General features: G+C 35.2%; 1 protein-coding gene across 1 annotated transcript; it reads right to left on the bottom strand.

The window, feature by feature from the left end:
• Window positions 1-106: 106 nt before the first annotated feature.
• On the bottom strand, window positions 107-5,278 carry LOC138323751 (uncharacterized). Its single transcript, XM_069268613.1, has 7 exons — window positions 5,211-5,278; window positions 3,401-4,238; window positions 2,963-3,295; window positions 1,766-1,825; window positions 1,235-1,303; window positions 740-841; window positions 107-228 (listed from the first exon to the last, which is right to left on the bottom strand). The coding sequence occupies exons 2-7, from the start codon at window positions 3,546-3,548 to the stop codon at window positions 107-109; spliced, it is 834 nt and encodes a 277-aa protein (XP_069124714.1). The 5' UTR covers window positions 3,549-4,238; window positions 5,211-5,278.
• Between the last annotated feature and the right edge of the window lie 13,316 nt (window positions 5,279-18,594).

The raw sequence follows: 18,594 nt of genomic DNA, 5'->3' as shown, positions 1-18,594 counted from the left end.
CCGCAATTTTTCATATTTGATAAAGTACCTTTCAATGTTGATGGATTCCTAGCATGAAGTTCAGTTAATATGTATAATCGTAATATACAGAAATAACTTACCTAAATCATACATGTACTGGTACCAAGTGTATTGAAATGTGTATTCTTTCATAAATATTGAAGACATGTACCGATGACTCCACCATGAACTTTGCGTATGTCGTGCTATAAAAGGATGAGAACAGCGCTGAAAAATAAAGAGATGTTTAGTTGATAAAGCCAATGATGTCCTGACAAATACATATATAATCTGGTTCAGTGGAATGTTGCATTTAAATCAGTGTAGAGAAACCAATATGAGGAATGAATGGGATGAAGGCAAAGTTATATGAATTGAGTTGAGGGAGAAGGTAGTTGCAGTTTGCAGGGGACCATTAGTTAAATCACATCTTCATTCTACATAGGAATTATGAATTACGAATGATGTTTTAATTTTGTATTTTATAATGAAAATGCAGGAATCTGGATCTTAGAACGTCTTATAACGGACGTTAATGTGAAAGCTTAAACAATTAATACATTATGTATTTCATAACTAATACTAAACTTTGTTATACAAGCCAAAGATGTATACCAGACTATTATATTGTTTGATAAATCGGATATTTAATAAACCTATTTTTGTTAAGGATATCCAGATTCAATGTTATTTAAAAAACAAATATAAAAAGAATTTTTGATGAACTACAGGAACTCACTTTCGACATCAGTACTCAACATCGCAATAGCCAGAAATGCTACAACTGTCATCATAACAATCATTCGTCTTGAAAAAATTGGCGAAGCATTGACTTGCTTAACTGAAATGTAATAAATCAAAACCATCGATTTATAGTCTGAGAAGACAATTAAACACGATCAGACATCCATCAAGTTTGTTACAATTTAAACGATATGTGACTTCTAACAACTCAGTTAAGTTTTTGATAAATAATGGAGAATTACTGTTAACATAAGATGATTTGAAAAAATCGCTAACAATCGTACACACTGATAAATGAGAAAAATATTTCCGCTATCTTCCAACACGACTGTAGGAAGGGGAGTAATACAACATTAAATCATTTGAAAATGCTAAACTGTAGCAATACTTTAGTGGAATTCGATGGAAAATGTTGTTATATTTATATCTGAAACAATAAGCTATTAATACTGATGCAAAATAGCCAGACTATTACGGAATATTAACTGACCGTTTCCACGTAGAGGCGTACTTGCTTCCGTGTCGTCAACAGCTGGCGGTACCTGTGGTGTTGGTCCTACTACAAATATCGGAATAAAAAAATCAAGTAACTGTAAAATTTTAGATTTGTCTGTCCAGAACGACAAGTCTAAACAACAAAAGTGGCTAGTGTTGTCGATGTAACGGAGAACGCTTACTTCAGTTGTATAGCACTATAAAAAGGCAACAATTGCATTAAACAAGAAGACCTAGCACGAATACTGCAGTCTCCCAAAACACGCACCTCGCACTTCACACACGCTACACACCGCACACATAAGATGTCGTCCTTAAATGACCGTGGATGTTAATAGGAAATTAAAATAATCGAATAAACAAACAAACTACTCCGGAACACTTATTCTTTTCACTATATTTGTACTTATACTATGAAATTCTGTACAGACCTATATTTTGTTTATATTTCCCATTATTTCTTTATTTTAACATTCCATAAGTGATCGAATGGTGAAAGAGAAATTAGGTTTCGATTTTAAATTACCTGTTTCCGAGTCAATTGTTTCAGTGTTTGGTTCGCTGGTGGGATGAAAAACTTCACTCTCTGTAAAAGTAAATTGTGAACAAACCCAATACTAATACTCTTTTTCTATTACTAAGCACAAGCAGTCATATTTCATTTCCTTTTTTAAAAATAAATCACTGTAAATAATTAGTAAAACACAGGAGACGCAGAATTTCGTAAGACTATGGTTTGTTAAATAAGGGGAACCCTATCTAAATAGTTTTCTGCTCCTTTGAAATTTTTGTCCATTGTATTCTTTTTGCTAAGTTATCCTAAACCAATTACCTATGAATAATGAGTGTTTTTTTTTCTTATTTTCATCATAAATCATGAGAATTCAGGAAAAAGACGAGTTATAGGGCCTTTAGGTTGGTTTATGATCATGATCTGGTAAAAATACTTTAAGACTGACTTAATCCAGGTCTCCATTCTACCTTCTTCAAATAAAACTTAATTGAGTATTTTTGAATTTTGTTTATTTGAACTAGGATAAGTAAGATACCACGGCTAACTTGCTTACATATCAGATAAATTGTCCAATGGGCTGTTTTACTTTGAGAAATGAATCAAAATTTATTATCAACTTAAATATAGACATGAAAAATGTATTAGACTTTGTCAATAGATACATTATTGGTAATGATGAAGTACGATCTGGGTTCACAGTGTTATCATTTCCTACTGATACCGTGAATATTTTGTAAGTACTCACCTCACTTTCGATATTAGCGAAAATAACACTAAAACAATACAAAATTGAAACTAGAAACCGTCACCTGCCCTATTTAAATGGATGCTTCAACCTTCTCTCTAGCAGTTTACATATCGTCTTAATAAATGCTATCGTGTTAAGTACTAATTTATATTAAACAAAACCCCTTATTGGACAGAAATCAATAACATGGAGTACTTGACAACTATCCTGACTACCGTGTCGAGTGGAGGACTAATAGTTAAGCATGAGAATTCAGGAAAAAGACGCGTTATACGGCCTTTAAGTTGGTTTATGATCATTATCTGATCGTAAAACGGAAAGCACTTTTGATAAATCTGGGTAAAGTAGAAAATTAATATAATACAGATATGGATGACTTTGTGCTGTAAAGAACATACGACTTAAAAATAGATCACTACTGAAAGTGTTAAACTGAGGAAAAACATAACAAAGCAGCTGACCGACATTTCCGTTTCCTTCGCTGTCTGATGAGATTCCGACTTTGTCTCGAAGCATTCCTCCAAGTCGTTTGTGGATCACAACCTCCGGTCTGTTTATAACTAGAGGTGTCCAGCGTTTACTCTCCCAGCCTATCTCGTACAACTGTAGGAAGAGGTCGGCCCCACGAGTCGGACGCCGGACGCTGATGTCCACTTCTTTTTTTTGAAGTCGAAGACAAAGCGTTGTCTTGCCCACATTCTCTGGCCCAACAAACACAACTCGTATATGTCTGTATTTTTCTTTTATTCCCGAGAAAAGATCCAGGTATTCGTCCATCGTCAAATCATGTGATGCTGAAAAAGCGTTCATATACAATTTTAGATCATAGATTTAAAGTAAAAACAAGTTACAGAAAAAAAAATGTAAAAATGTAGAATGTACGCAAGAAAGGAAAATACCTTTATCAATCGAATCCCTGTGCCACAGGCGCTTAATAAGACGAAGAGGAAAGGAAAGCAGCATTCTTGAAAAACTTGGTTTTGTGACGCCATTTCTATACAGTGTATCTGTAACCTCGGGATTATTACTGAGCATAGAGTATATCATGCGTTGTTTCCTTGGACGTCAGTTGTATTGATGTCGATATCAAAATCAGAAGCATGGTCAAGAATGTATTGTACCAATGGAAGGTAGCCACAATACGCGGCGATCATGAGACAGTTGGTACCGTCATTATCAGAAACTTTAGGATCAAAGTTGAGTTGCAACATATATTCAAACATTTCAATACTTCCGGAGTAGCATGAATACAGAAACAGGTTCATTCCATGTTTTGAGGTTTTCCGTAACAGTTCGGGATATGTGGTAACAATGTAGCGCGTAAGTTCAAGGTTGCCCCTGGCTGCTGTCAGCATCAGCACGCTGACCAGGTGTTCGATCCGTTTATGTGGTGATAGCCCTTTCCTTACGAAAAACTTAAACATATCCACATTTCCTGAGACAGAACACAACACAAGTGGAGTGGAGTCATATTTATTGGTTAATGTCAAGAGCTCTGGATACCTATCTGCGAGGTATTTTACAATGGCCAATTGATTACCAACCACCGCCCAACCAAGTATGGACGTGTTCGTGTTGACATCCTTGGCCTCTGTAATGTCCATTACGTTGGCCACTTGTCGTTGGAGGCCGGTAAGATCACCACTATAGGCAGACCAGAGAATAGGATACCGGTCCCGTTTGCTGGTAATCCAGTCATATTTCTGTATATTCATGAGAGGCATCGCAGACTGTTATCTAATGAATGGGAAATCATTGTGTTATTCACAAATTCAAGCACATAGTTAGTTAGTTATTATATTTCAATTAAATGTTATTATCTGTCATTCATTTCCATGTATATATCTTGGCCTGTAATAGTAAGTATTTGCTGTGTAGAATTACAAAACATTGTAATAGACTCTTCATCACGCATTTCACCATATCTTTTTTTTGTATATATAAACATAAAGTCCTCATGATCGAATTTCAGTCTAGACCCCTTATAGCTAGAATGATATATGGACATTGCAACAGGTACAAATACATGAAGACTGACTAAATCCAGGTCTTCATTCTATCTTCTTCAAATAAAACTAAATTGAGTACTTTGATTTTTGTTATTTGAAAAAGGATAAGCATGATACCACGGCTACTTGCTTGCATATCATATACATGTTCAATGGGCTGTTTTACTTTGAGAAATGAATCAAAGTTTATCATCAACTTGAATATAGACATGAAATGTATTAGACTTTGTCAATAGATACATTATTGGTAATGATAAAGTACGCTCTGGGTTCACAGTGTTATCTTATCTTCTGATACCGTGAATGTTTTGTAAATACTTTCACTTTCGATATTAGAATAACACTAAAACAAAACAAAATTGAAACTAGAAACCGTCACTGCCATATTTAAATGGATGCTTCAACCTTCCCTCTAGCAGTTTACATATATCGTCTTAATAAATGCTATCGTGTTAACTATAGAAAGCATTTAGATTAACCAATACGCCTTCATGAACAAAAATCAGTAACATGGAGTACTTGACAACTCCCCTGACTACCGTGTCAATGGAGGACTAATATCAGAGTATCAAGACCTTTAACCACTCGATCGAAAGACAAAGACACATAAATTAATAGCAAGGCTCCGTTTATAACTCACCTCTCGGTAAAACTTACTGTTTGTTTGTATAGACTGTTGCCCCATATAAGCGATACTCACCGACACCTTACGATATTGTGTTTGATCCACCTAAAATACATGTACACGTCTGCATGTATGTATCACTTAAAACCAGTGTGCTATTTATAGTTTTAAGTGACGTAATTTAATGGTAGGTCTCAGCTAGCATTCTATACGTTGAACAGGAACTAAAATACAAGTGCCTTATCATTCATTTCAAACAACCTGATCAACAATAATACTGTTTGTCAGACCTACCTTTGCATAGCCTTGATATGTATTTTGTGGTCGTTAGGTTGACAAAATGATTCAAACAATCGATGGAGCACTGTATATGAATTACGTGTAGTTTACTGTTGAGTGAAGGTATGGTAAGGATTGAAGGAATGATCATTTTTAACACAATATTTTGATAGTATTAACAGAAAATATTTTAATGCTAATGTAACACAAATTTAAAAACAAATCAAAAAGTCATCACTTAATTTCCAAAAACTATGTCAATTTGATAGGCAAAACAAATAACTATATAATATGTAGCCCACCTCTTCTGGTTTTATCTGGTGTTATCTTTGAGAGCTCGATTATTGTCTTTGTATAAAGGCATACTCGATCACAAAAATGCATAGCCTTGGTTTGTATAATTTATGGTTGTTCGGTAGAAAAAAATGTTAAGAAAATCGATAATACATGTAAATGACTTATTTAATTATCCTTAATTATTTTGCCATCATAGTCGTACCAATTAGATGTTACATTTACTTGTTTAAACATGTAAGACAAAGAAATATTATTATACTTTCATCATAATAGAGCAATCAATGGAAAAGAACGAAAAACGAAGACACATATATTTTCCGAAATCTTCTCCAAACAGTTCTTTTTAAGCAAGCAAAAACCGTATAAATTTCATATATACCATCATCAATTTGGTATTTATCTTACAATAAAAGCACAGTGTATATTTAATGAATGATGCCTTTAACAATATATTCCCCTTTTTGTGGGGCAGTGAATATGCTGACTCTTTTACTAGTGCAAGATTGTCGGCATTTTCACTGTGTGGCGTAATTCTGACGATCCCCACAATAGGGAAAATATTTTTTAATTTTTGGTTTTTATCTTTATTGTAAAAGAACAACTATGGTTATTGGAATGGTCATTTTTAGAGTCTCCAGTTACAATGTATGTGTTGATTAATATGGAATACTAATTACTATGATGTCATGACCAATCCATTATTTTGTATGTATTAATTTGAAAACTTTCATGTGATTTTTATATATTTAACCATGGTTTAGTTTTAATAAACCGTCATCTTATATAATATGTTATCATCTTTATAAGATGGCCATTTTTCAATTCACACATTTGTGTCGAGTTTTATGTGGAGCATGCATAAAACGTTTTTAAAAAATCCTGTTATTTTCCGTGCCATAGCCATAAACATTTATTGGGGCATATTTTAGCTACGTCACAAAACTTCCAAATCTATAAATAGTTTTGGTGTTAAATATGGAGGATCCGTGTCAACTAACGTCTGGACTTCATATAAACATGTGTTTTTAAACATGTGTTTTATATGCATATGATAAATATTTAGTTTAACGAAAGGTAAGTAATCGAAGCATGCTAGTAATGAAGTATATATTTTTCCTGCAGACAGGAATTCAAGTTTGGCTCCGGTTAATAGACAGTCGACATTAATAACCAGGAAGTAATGTAGGGGTATGGTTCAAATATACTTATATGAATTGGTATTTTCATTCAATCCCTTTTCATAGCTCTATATTTACAATAACTCTGTGACCTTTGGTATGAAGGTCAAGACGGTCGTTCATTTTTTCAAAAATTGATATTAATCAACTATACAATTGCATATTTTCTGAACAAATATCAAGCCTCTATGCCATGTAGACTTGACAAAGAAGATTGTATTTGTGATTTTTCACAGGAAAAACGGCGAATTTTGCATTATGAGTCATTCGTCCGCTAAACCTGCCTATAATATTGGCTTTGTTTTTATTTTTTTTTTTTTGGCCATAATTTTTAGTCAGCTCGCGGTACCTCTTTAAAAATGTGAAATCGTAGGCCAGATTTGGCCACTACGCTACGTCAGCGGCATATTTCTAATATATCGTCCATGCAATGCCGGGAAAATCGTACACATACCTATATATTGGGATCTCATGTACTCCACTGCCCCCATGTTACATCCCATTTATGAAATTAAAAAAACTCGGCACAATGAAATACTTCCGAGACCCTTCTATTTCACACATTTGTAATGGCCGCCGTATACACATTTAGTAGAGCAAACGGCAGCCAATCAACTTCGCTTTCCGGTTTTATTTTAAAAAAAAAAACACGTGTAGTTGAAAGATTAACAAAATTCTACCGTGTATATGCTACATGTATATGCAACGTGAATATCGCGAAAGTCATGCGGTACCAGCAATGGTCGTGTTCAATTTGAATATTTGACAACATGTCGTGTATGTCGACAATAATTTCACTATAAAAAACTCTAACTGGCTAGCATTTTGTTTATCTTTCAACTACACGAGGTTTTTTAAAAATAAAACCGGAAGCGAAGTTGATTGGCTGCCGTTTGCTCTACTAAATGTGTATACGGCGGCCATTACAAATGTGTGAAATAGAAAGGTCTCGGAAGTATTTCATTGTGCACAGTTGTTTAATTTCATAAATGGGATGTAACATGGGGGCAGTAGAGTACATAAGATCCCAATATATAGGTATGTGTACGTTTTCCCAGCATTGCATTGACGGTATATTAGAAATATACCGCTGACGTAGCGTAGGCCAAATCTGGCCTACGATTTCACATTTTTAAGAGGTACCGCGAGCTGACTATATATTAGGCAAAAAAAAAATTAAAAAGCCTAATAATATAGGCAGGTTTAGCGGACTACGGGCGAATGATCAACCGGAAGATGACATTCTAGAGAAAAATGTACAATTACAAAGTTTCTCCATATGCTATTCTACATAACATATAACAAAATGAAAGAAATTTGCTCAGTGGTTAACGAGTTATGGCTGTCTAGGTTAAACCGGAAGTGACGTCATTGCGGCCATATTTGAATTTGAATCAACACCATATTAACAAGAATTGGTCACAGTGATAAATGGAAGATCTTGTGTGAGTTTGGGCTTGATCGGACCGGTGGAATCAGAGGAGATGTTTAAAATATAATTGTCTAAAAAAATGTATTTCATTGCAAGATTTCCTGCGTAAACTATGTTAACAGTGAAGATTCGTTTCATTGTTTTTTTGCCATCTGGCACAGTGATAAGGCCATACAAAAAGATATTTGTTTCCGTTAACCCGACCGCAACCCTATAAAATTGATGCCTACTCAAAAACTTTTTGTCGGTTTTGTCCTCAAGCAAACAAATAACAACCTAAATTTTGTTTGGTTTTTCACAAAATCAGGAATTTTGGTACAAATTCTGTAAATTTAAGACAACAATAATCCCCTGGGAATCAAATCCATGGTTTATAAATATAAGGTTGAATAAAGTCTCCTTCAGTTTTTCACTGCAAGAAACTGGGATGAAGAGAAAAAATAAATAGTTTGCATTTTTAAGTTATTTAAATTAAGGTGATGGTAAGTGTATTAAAAGTTACTAGCTTTTGTGATTCTATAAATTATCAATTTCGTTTAAGCTTTTCCCTATTTCAAAAAATAAAAAACCGTTTCGGAAAGGTAGTGGCTCTTTAAATATTTTTAGAACTTTTCATGCGATGATGTTCAATTTTGTGATTTGCCGTCGTCTGCTCATATTCAAATTACGGAACTCGTAGGCGAACTTAAATTATCTTATTGGCGGTTAGAGCATTTCGGCTAGTGTTAGGAGGTTCCGGGTTTGAATCCCGGTCTGACCACTATATTTTGATTTTCCTCCTCTCCTGCCACACAATTACATAGATTATAGCTTTTTATGATAATATTACATTAGCCCAATTTCCTAACACTGATGTTTTTAAAGTAGCAATCTCATTCACTCATATTCATTTACTTTGCTATTATAAATTTAAAACTCATTTTTTTTTACTTTTATAGGGGGGATCTCAAAATTGGCCAATCATAATGTTAACGAGGTGGAGGTTATTTTGAAATCGCTTAATCTGTCGACCCTATGGCCCATATTTCAAGGACAACAAATTGACAGAAATTGAAGTTTGTCTCAACTTAGACAATCCTCCTCACTCCAAAGCCTTGGGTTGGAAACCATGGGTGACCGGATCCGATTTTCAGGAGGCTCTCAAGCGATACAAAGGTAAATTGAATTGAATGTTAATGTTTCTCAATAATTCTCTTTTTCCGTTACAGTATTTGTTGTTATACTACTAATGCTTCATTGTTTTTAGTTTTGTCTTAGTCCTTCCTTTATGCAAATTAGAATATTCTTAATTGATTTGATGTATCAAATTTCATTTGATTTACAAAATGTACCTGTTTTTCGAAATCCATTGTATATTTCTTGACATGTATTTAAAAGATACAATTGGTTGACTATCTCCTCATTGTTTGGTAATATGAACCGGATGTGTCATGGATGACCCTTTTAGTCGTCATGTTTCGTCTCGTCGGCTTGTCCGCCCTGTGCGACTTTGTCTCCGCATGTTTGCCCTGTTAAATCTGTTCACATTTTGACTTCTTCAAATTCTCCAAGTTCATTACTCAGATGCAGCATTGGACTGGTAGCACATACCTTTGAATGGACATGTTTTCCTTTAATATGCGTCCTTCCGATCATATAAGTGTTGTTATGTTTTCCGATTGTCGATCAGCGAACACTTAAGGAATGTGCTCGCTCACTAGCCTTAGCGCGACATCTTTGACAAACACATTTTGAAAAATTTCTTTCTCATGTCTAACTAATGGGCTTGCGGATTTGTGAGCGCGTATGAACTTGCATGAAATGATCCTGACATGGTCCTGACAAAGTATTGTCATTTTTCGGGTCGATCCGAAATCCAAGATGCCCAACACAGTCGCCATCTTGAAAACAGGTTTTGAACTTCTTCTAAAGTTCTTCTGGTGTTATGTGGCTGAAATGATCCTGATATTGATATTGCCGAAGTGTTGTTACATCTCTGGTTGTGCCAAATCGAAGATGGCTACCGTGACACCATATCCTATTAATATCATATATGGGACTATTGTCTAGGTAGTCCGATGACCGTTAAGGCCCTTGGGCCCTTTTGACAAGGGCCTTTTGATATAGTAATTATTGGGCCCTGCAAGATTTGGATACACTATTGTTAATTATACATGTAATCTTTTTGAACAAGTCACTTGGCATCTCCTTATGTAAATACAATTGATACAATACAATGCAATGTTATTTTATTTAAGTGTCACACATCTTAAAAATAATTACAGTACCATATAAAAATATATCATACGCATACAATTATTCAAAAGCCGTATTTGGCTTATGAGACACTAAAATTAATAAAATTTTATATACGATTTGTGTTTATCATAATTTTGCATACAGATAGTACCGTCCGCCTATGATTCATCACATATATTACTGCAAAGTGAAATTTCTAACTTGTACTATGGTTCATCTGTATGTTACTAGAACAATAATTAGCAATACTAAACCATGCAGATTGTGTATTAAATCTGAACAGATATCATTATTATATAATAACCACAAGGAAATTAATTTCTCCCATACTTGACAGGGTTATCCCACGGTTGCTAGGGAAAAGGACAGCTCACATGCACTAGATAGTGACGTCATCAATACATATGGCAACAATTATCATGCACAGCGACGTTCATATCAACTGAATTTCCACCATTTTTCGTTAAAGGATGAGAGAAAAAGAATCAAACATGGGCTTGTCAGGTGGACAGGGATATCTCAACCTAAGTGAAGGTTTTGACCATCAACTCTCGGCAAGCCTCTGGTTGATCGCCGTGATTTTAATGAAATAATCAGCAATCAAGTTTATACTCGTAAATCACATGTAATTTAGAACATTATACCGAGTGTAAAACATCGCACAATCATATTAAAATCAATTTAATCGATCTCTGTAGCGAAAATAATATCCGGAAGTTTACAAAAATAAGGCTTCGATGAATTGCATCATGGAATGGCAAGTTGACAGGGAACACTCCTAATCGAAGTAAGTTTTAGGTTAATGATGCAAGCCTTGATAATACAGTTAATTATTTACACATCAATATAATAAATACGCGAAATATATCAAAATAGAGATAAAATCAAATCATATGCATACTGAAAAAAGTATTTTAACCGGCATGCTGAAATATGAGTGAGTAAGCGTGAAATCGTACGGCCGCCATGTTTGTTTACACAAAGTAGGCTTACGTAATGGCAGAATAAACAAGGAACAGAAACATGACCAAGTCCATTTGCTAAAGATATTTACATCATAGTGAGTTTTATTTGTTATGTATTTACAGTACAAGTTTACAGACAGTTTTCGTGATTCTAAACGATCGATAAGCTTTACCCGTACTTCAAAAGAGATCGATCGTATACACAGATGGTTACGTGGGTACATGGGCCTAACTTTTGGGTGTGGCATATATAACGGTGCGTCTTATACGTGTACAAAACCTGAAAAAATTTGTGAAAAAAAGGCCTCTGCGGCTTATACACAGGTGCGGTATTTATTGTCCGGAAAATACGGTAGCCTAATCTTTCGCTCTGGTTGAGATATCCCTGTCAACATGATGACACGCCCATGTAAGATTCTATAAATCCCTTTCTATAGTTAAACCTGTTATAAACTTAAAATATTGTCTATCTATAAACTAACTACCTACGCTTCATCGTATTGTATAATGATTTAGCTAAATTATACTGGAGGCCTCATCTGTCTGTAGAATATAATAGTATTTATCTCTGGCACTAAGAGAAGAGAACTCATCCGGATATTGAACTCGCTTGTGTAAATAAATTTGAACAAATGTCACTATAAGAAGCACATTCACAAAGAAAAATAATTTTTCTAAACAGAACAGGGCAGAGTCTCTGTTCCTCTAGTAGGTTAGAATAACTATAAAATAAATAATTACTTGTATGAACAATTAAACATTTTGTTATGAAGTGGAAAGAAGATTTGAAATCAAACAAGCTCACTATACCAGTATCTTAATTACATTCAAGGTCATGACCTTCAAATGTGAAGGTTAACAGAGGGTCAGGACTAAGAAGGGGAACTCTGATTCCTTTCAATTACATGTAATTGGTTTATAGACATAATTGGTAGTACTCGGTTTTAGTTTCAACTTACAAGTAAAAGGGCAAGTGAACTCTTGCACAAGGGAGCATCATCTGTAATAGACCTTTAAGGCCCAGTATTATGTTAGCTCCATATAAAGTAGTAATTTATGATTGTGCACAGATTAAGACATTAACAAAAAGTAATTTGTTGACAACATCAGTATTTATAGTTGGATACAAAGGTGAACATTTCCTGGTTTTACATATGCACACATTGTACAGTGGCGTAGGAAGATGAAACGTAATGGGGGGGGGGGGGGCAAAGGTCCTCAATATTTTGTAACACCACACTCCCCCCCCCCCCCGCCGCCGCACCTACAGGAGGAGATTAATTCAACTCCCAACATATATGTTTTATGTACATTTTTCATATATCAGTAAATTTAATCCTTGTACACATTTATAGACAGTGGGGTCGCTATAAAAGGATAATAACGAATACGCAAAATTGGCCAGATTAGCGGGTTTCCAGCGTGTGAGCGCCGAAGGCGCGAGATTTTAGTGTTTTAGGTGTCTGAGGGTGATCCTCGGAAAAATATAGTAATTTAGAATGGCTGAGATGAGTTTTACAATGTATTTTGATGATTTTGCGAGCGCCCGAAAGCGCGGGATTTTGGTGTTTGGGGGTTCCGGGGCCTCCTCTAGGAAAAATATTACGATTTAGAATAGCTTAAATGAGTTTTGATGAATTGCGAGCGCCCGAAAGCGCGTCGAGATTTTGGTGTTTGGGGGGTCCGGGTGTCTACCCCGGAAAAAAAAATTACGGTTTAGAATGGCTGAGATGAGTTTTACGATGTATTTTAATGATTATAAAGCGTTCTTAACATGGTAATTTTTCTATTTAAAGCTGCTTGCATTTAGAAATGATAATTGTGTGTCGTCAAAACATTATGCAACCCTACTCGATCTGAATACACCGGCTTCAACACCATCGGCACATGGTTGTGGTGTAACATAAAATGAATTAATATTGTCTCGCTAAGACATAAACAAATCGATCTTTTAAGAGAATTTTTTTAGGTATTACATAAAATCCTGTGTATATGAATTTTGACTAGGCCTATTTGAGGTTTGACATTATGTGCTTGAACGTTTTAGGAAATACGCCGCGCAGCGGAAAATTTTTCTAGAATGAAGTACGAAAAATGTGCAGGAGGACCCCTTTTTTCTTTCAAAAATAAACATTTTTAGAAAATTTCAGTCGGCGAAAAATGGGGGGGGCGGGGGCAAAAAGACATGTTTGCCCCCCCCCCGTCCTGGGGAACGGGGGGGGGGGGGCAGTAGCCCCCCTGCCCCCCCCCCCCCCACCCCCCCCCCCACCCCCCCCCCCTTTCTACGCCCCTGTTGTAACTAAGAGGATAAAGTAAATGTTCTACAATACAGGTAGTAAAATTTCTAACTATCAACCCCCCACTTTTTTTAATATCATTGATTATCAATCAAATTGTTTCCTATTACCACTATTATAATTAATATAATTATGAACATGAGCACAAAACCCATGTAGATATCACTAATTTTATTTATTGCAAATGTAATTGCCATATAGGGATTGGATTTCGTTTTTATGTTAACCATGCTTGTATGGAGCAATTCCTCTAAGAATATATTCTATGGGGCGCGTGCCCCATATTGAATATATTCTTAGAGGAATTGCTCCATACAAGCATGGTTAACATAAATACGAAATCCAATCCCTATATTTACACTCACACGACTTTTTATTTATATTTTTATGCAATAAAATTGTCATTTGAAAGTGACGTAATTATTCAATAAAAGTCGGTCAAAAGTGGGAGGAGCTTACTCATTTGAACAGCGAATGGTGACGCTTCACGTAAGGTAGAATTATTCATCCGCGACGACAAAAAAAGTTCAATATTTTAGTGTAAAATAAACATGACAAACAAAGTAATTTCAGAGATAATTTTATTTAATCAGATCAGAACTTTAAATATATATTCAATTTTGCTAAAAGTTAATATATAGCGTAATAACATAAAGAATTTGTACACGGCCACATGTGTGAACTCGGTGACCGTTATTGTGCAGCGAGGCGAAGCTGACGCACGCTTACACACTTTAGTTTGCCGAAGTTGGCAAAACACCGATTTTTCAAGTAGCTCAATGTGTTTGAGATGTCGTCTGACTTGACGGTATTACATCCTTGGGAGCCATGTGATTATATAATTTACGCTTAGATCCATATCGCCATCGATAGATGAAACAAATTCACTTGTGTTCGATGGATACAATGTATTTGTGGTGACGCGGAACTGTCAACACGTGGGATTATTAGCGGTGCAATGTTTTATAATACACATGATTAAATACTCAAAGAACAAAGAGACAAGGATATGTTTATAACTGACCTCTATCAGAGGGTCTCACACCCGTGTCCACCCCTAAGGCTCGATCGTAGGACGAACATAGGCACAGAGGTAATGTTTACATTTGACACCCATCATTTTTTACAAAAATGAAAGCACGTCGCCCCGGTCGGGATATTTTTCCGTTTCTTTATACAATTGTTAATTTAAAAATTGTTTGAATCATATATAAATATAAAAAATGTATATATTGTTTACATTTTTCCAAAATTCTATGAAAAACAACAATATACACGTAATGTTGCGTCAAAATGTAAACAAAGCCATGTGTTTCTTTTTTTAAAAAAAGTAGTCCTTTTACGTTTGCACAGAACATTTCCTTACGCAAGTTCAAAAGTTCAATGTTACCATGCAGTTATGGTAAACAAAATCGGCTAGTATTAGCGTATAGTGACCAAGCCTAGCAAGTGTAAATATAGGTCAATAAATGTTGATGAGTTATTTTCTTGTTTGGTTTTCATTTACTGTAGTGATAATCGTGAATGTATTATATTGTGACCAAACACACTAGAGCTACTTGCAATTTTACTGTGTGAATTTGAAATTGAATGAAAATAGCAAATGACAACCAACATAATAGGGATAATGTGTCAGCTCACCTAGATTAAATAGGGGAAATAGACAGTCAGACAATTGTTTTAAAGTTCTACTTCCCATTATAAGTACCAAATGGATATTCACTAAATTAATAGTTAGAAATGTCCTAAGGAGATGTTCAAAACAGATTTTTCATTAATGGTGACTCTGACCCCTGGAGCCAAAGTGGCTGTGTCAATAAGGGAAAATAGTGAAGAAATTTTACATTTGTACATACATTTAGAAGACTTGAGACTTTGTCTCAGGTGATCTAAAAAAAAAAAAAAAATCCCATGGGCCATATTAGGTTTTTATTGGATTAGGAAACAGAAAAGTTTAAAAAAAAAAAAAAAAAAAAAAAAAGACATTTTTATTTAAACGATATTTGTACACCACTTACTAAAGAACCTGGGCCGTGCACCATTAAAACTTTCTAAGAACAGATCTTTTATGATCAAGTAGTCTATGTAAAATCATTTACTTGAGTATAAAATCTGTACGCTCGAGAATTGTTTTATGGTGCCGGGGCGAGGTATTGGGCTATGACAAAGCTGGGCATGCGAATAGGGCACCATTGTTAAAAATGTAATGTGACTTGATACCCTTTTCAGTCAAGGTTCACAGGGTGTCAAAATATACTAAAAGCTTTAAACGACTGTGTGAATTAACTGAGAGGGCCTAGATGATCCTGATTAGTAATTCCTAGGGATGAAGGGCCTACCTATATATGTTTGTTCTAAATGAATGACAACTTCGAACCATGACATGGATCAAATAGGGCTAATTAAAAATCTTATTTAAACAAACTTGTCCTTTGCAATACAAACTCAGAGGCACTAGAGATCTGATATTGGGTCTGGTGACTCGAGCTGGGGATTGTAGGTAGCTACCAAGTTTGTTTAAAATGAAAGACCTTGACTGTCATTCAAGTCCACTAGGGCTAAAGATCTTTTAAACGGACTTCTTGTGAATTAATAATTAGTAAGAGACTCTGATATGTGGAGTCTTGTGACATGCTGCGGGCACTAAGGGTCTACCTTGTTTATTAAAATGAAATGACCTTGACCTTTATTTTTTTCCAGTGTCTTATTAATTCATAAAAAAATCAATACGTTCTTTCGTATTGCCTTAATTGTTTGCCCAATCTACCTCCTGCATTTTCTGAGGTGTCTTGCATTGTGTACAATAGGTCAGATGCACTATGTCGCGGTAATGAACTCGTTAGCCTCTTGTTGGTTATAAAGTTAATCACCTCACAAGACCTAATACCGTTATTTATCTTGTATAGTGTATTTAATTTTAATATGTTCATTGTTTAAACGTATTACTCTTCAAGATGTTACAATACTCATTGACTTCCCAAATTTCAACCATTCACCTCAAAGCTAACGGATCAATGAAAATTTATACCATAAAAGACACTTTATACTTTTTTCACCCCCAAAGAATTTAGTTTTTTATGTGTTTTTTTTAGGCCCTTTAACATCTTGACATTTACCCATGTTCATCACATGTTCTGCTAGGCAGAAGAAACAAATATGGCCTTTTGTCGATGATGCTCTCCTATTAGGGCTTATGAATTGAAATTTTCTTAGCCAAGGGTTACTTAAAAGCTCCTTCTAGGTCTAGATCCGCATCCAGTATGTGATATTGAACCAAACTTGACCGGCCATACAGCGTGTGATTGAAGGGCGTAATGATTTCTATGTTTTCTGATTTTTGTGAGTCATATCTATTGTCCCTGAGGACCATCCATGATAGTCTGATTATTTCGTTACTGGTCGTCTTTATAGTGATGAGAGCTGTCTTAAATGAGTGGATGGTCCAAGGCAAGTCCAGTACTTACCTAGGTCTTTATTATAATATAGATATTTACAGAAATTGTAAAACAATAGCTTTAAAACATACCATCTATTAAGCTACATCTCACGCAAGGAGACGGTCAATCCGTTGAAGTGGCGTGCGTTGCTCCTCCCCGTTTTAAACCCAGTTAATCCTCTTCTGTGATTTAGGCATGGATAGTTTTGCTACATCCAATATTTTTCCAGACCTTAATTCGAAAAAACTGAAAATCATATGTGGTGTGCCATATTTAGAAAACAACCGACGTAAAAAACATTGAAAATACTGTTTTCAAGCCATCTGATTGTTGTCACAACACGTATTCGGAAAAACATGATCGTTATGCTAAAGAACCATCGATAGCCACCATGTCTATGTACAAACATGCTCTCAACCTAATCAAGATTGATGTTATTGTGTCTAACTTGATGCACAACAATAAGTGATTTAGCTTGCGAAAGGAATTTAGTACTCACGTCTGTGAGCGCCGTCGTACATGTGCCGATTTTTCTCTGTTGATATCTTCGCTTTAGACGCTCGTTTTTCGCAAGTGTTATTGAATGGGCCGGATACTACCATACTTTGCAACTTTGATTATGTAGTAGACTGGACTAGACTTGGCTTTCTATTATTTACAACACAAAGTGTCGAGAAATCCCCTCATATTTGTTTTTCATGTTTAGATCAAGGCATATCATTGGGAAATGTCACAATCATGTAGACTCATTTTTCGTTAATTGTAGGCCACGGCTATTCTTACCGATAAAACATGTGCTACTTCAGAGAAAACCCTGCAGTATCTCTGACAAATTATATTCAGAATTTCTGAAATACCATTGTCTTATAAATACCTCTAGTTGTACATATTTTGGTAGACGGTCAAATACAGGTTGCCCTGCCATCCAATGGACACGCTTTGGCAGGGTTGGAGTGTGCACATGACTTTAATCATTTCAGTTCTTAAGTTTTTGCCATCTTGTTCAGAATGAGTTGATATCACTTATTACTTCCAATGTTACTAACGGTTCATCAGTCAGTATAGTTTTCTACTATATACAATATCACTGGCGTCGGGGATTATTTTATACTCTGTTCCAATAATGTCGTATGCCCATGGTCGAAAGTCAGGCCTTCTTGAGAATAACTGGCATCTGATTGATCCTCCATTTTTTCGCTAAAAAGCAAAAAAAGACATAAAAACAGGATTAAATCCTTTGTATCTTATTCGCAATCAAAGAAAGTTATGAGGCTTTTCTGTATATTCATGAATATATACTAAAAAATAATTTACATCTGCTGATATCTAATAGTTG

This window comes from Argopecten irradians, chromosome 1, assembly GCF_041381155.1.
Source record: "Argopecten irradians isolate NY chromosome 1, Ai_NY, whole genome shotgun sequence".
Classification (NCBI taxonomy): Eukaryota; Metazoa; Mollusca; class Bivalvia; order Pectinida; family Pectinidae; genus Argopecten; species Argopecten irradians.
The sequence above is the reverse complement of the archived record's forward strand: the minus strand, read 5'-3'. Positions and strand labels throughout refer to the sequence as shown.

What these genes read in the sequence shown, in the direction of transcription:
- LOC138323751 (XM_069268613.1), bottom strand. Translation starts at nt 3,548, where the DNA reads ATGATATACTCTATGCTCAGTAATAATCCCGAGGTTACAGATACACTG. An exon ending in CAGGGATTCGATTGATAAAG is followed by an intron (nt 3,296 to 3,400) that starts GTATTTTCCTTT and finishes ACGCTTTTTCAG; the next exon opens with CATCACATGATTTGACGATG. An exon ending in GTTGAGTACTGATGTCGAAA is followed by an intron (nt 229 to 739) that starts GTGAGTTCCTGT and finishes TTTATTTTTCAG; the next exon opens with CGCTGTTCTCATCCTTTTAT.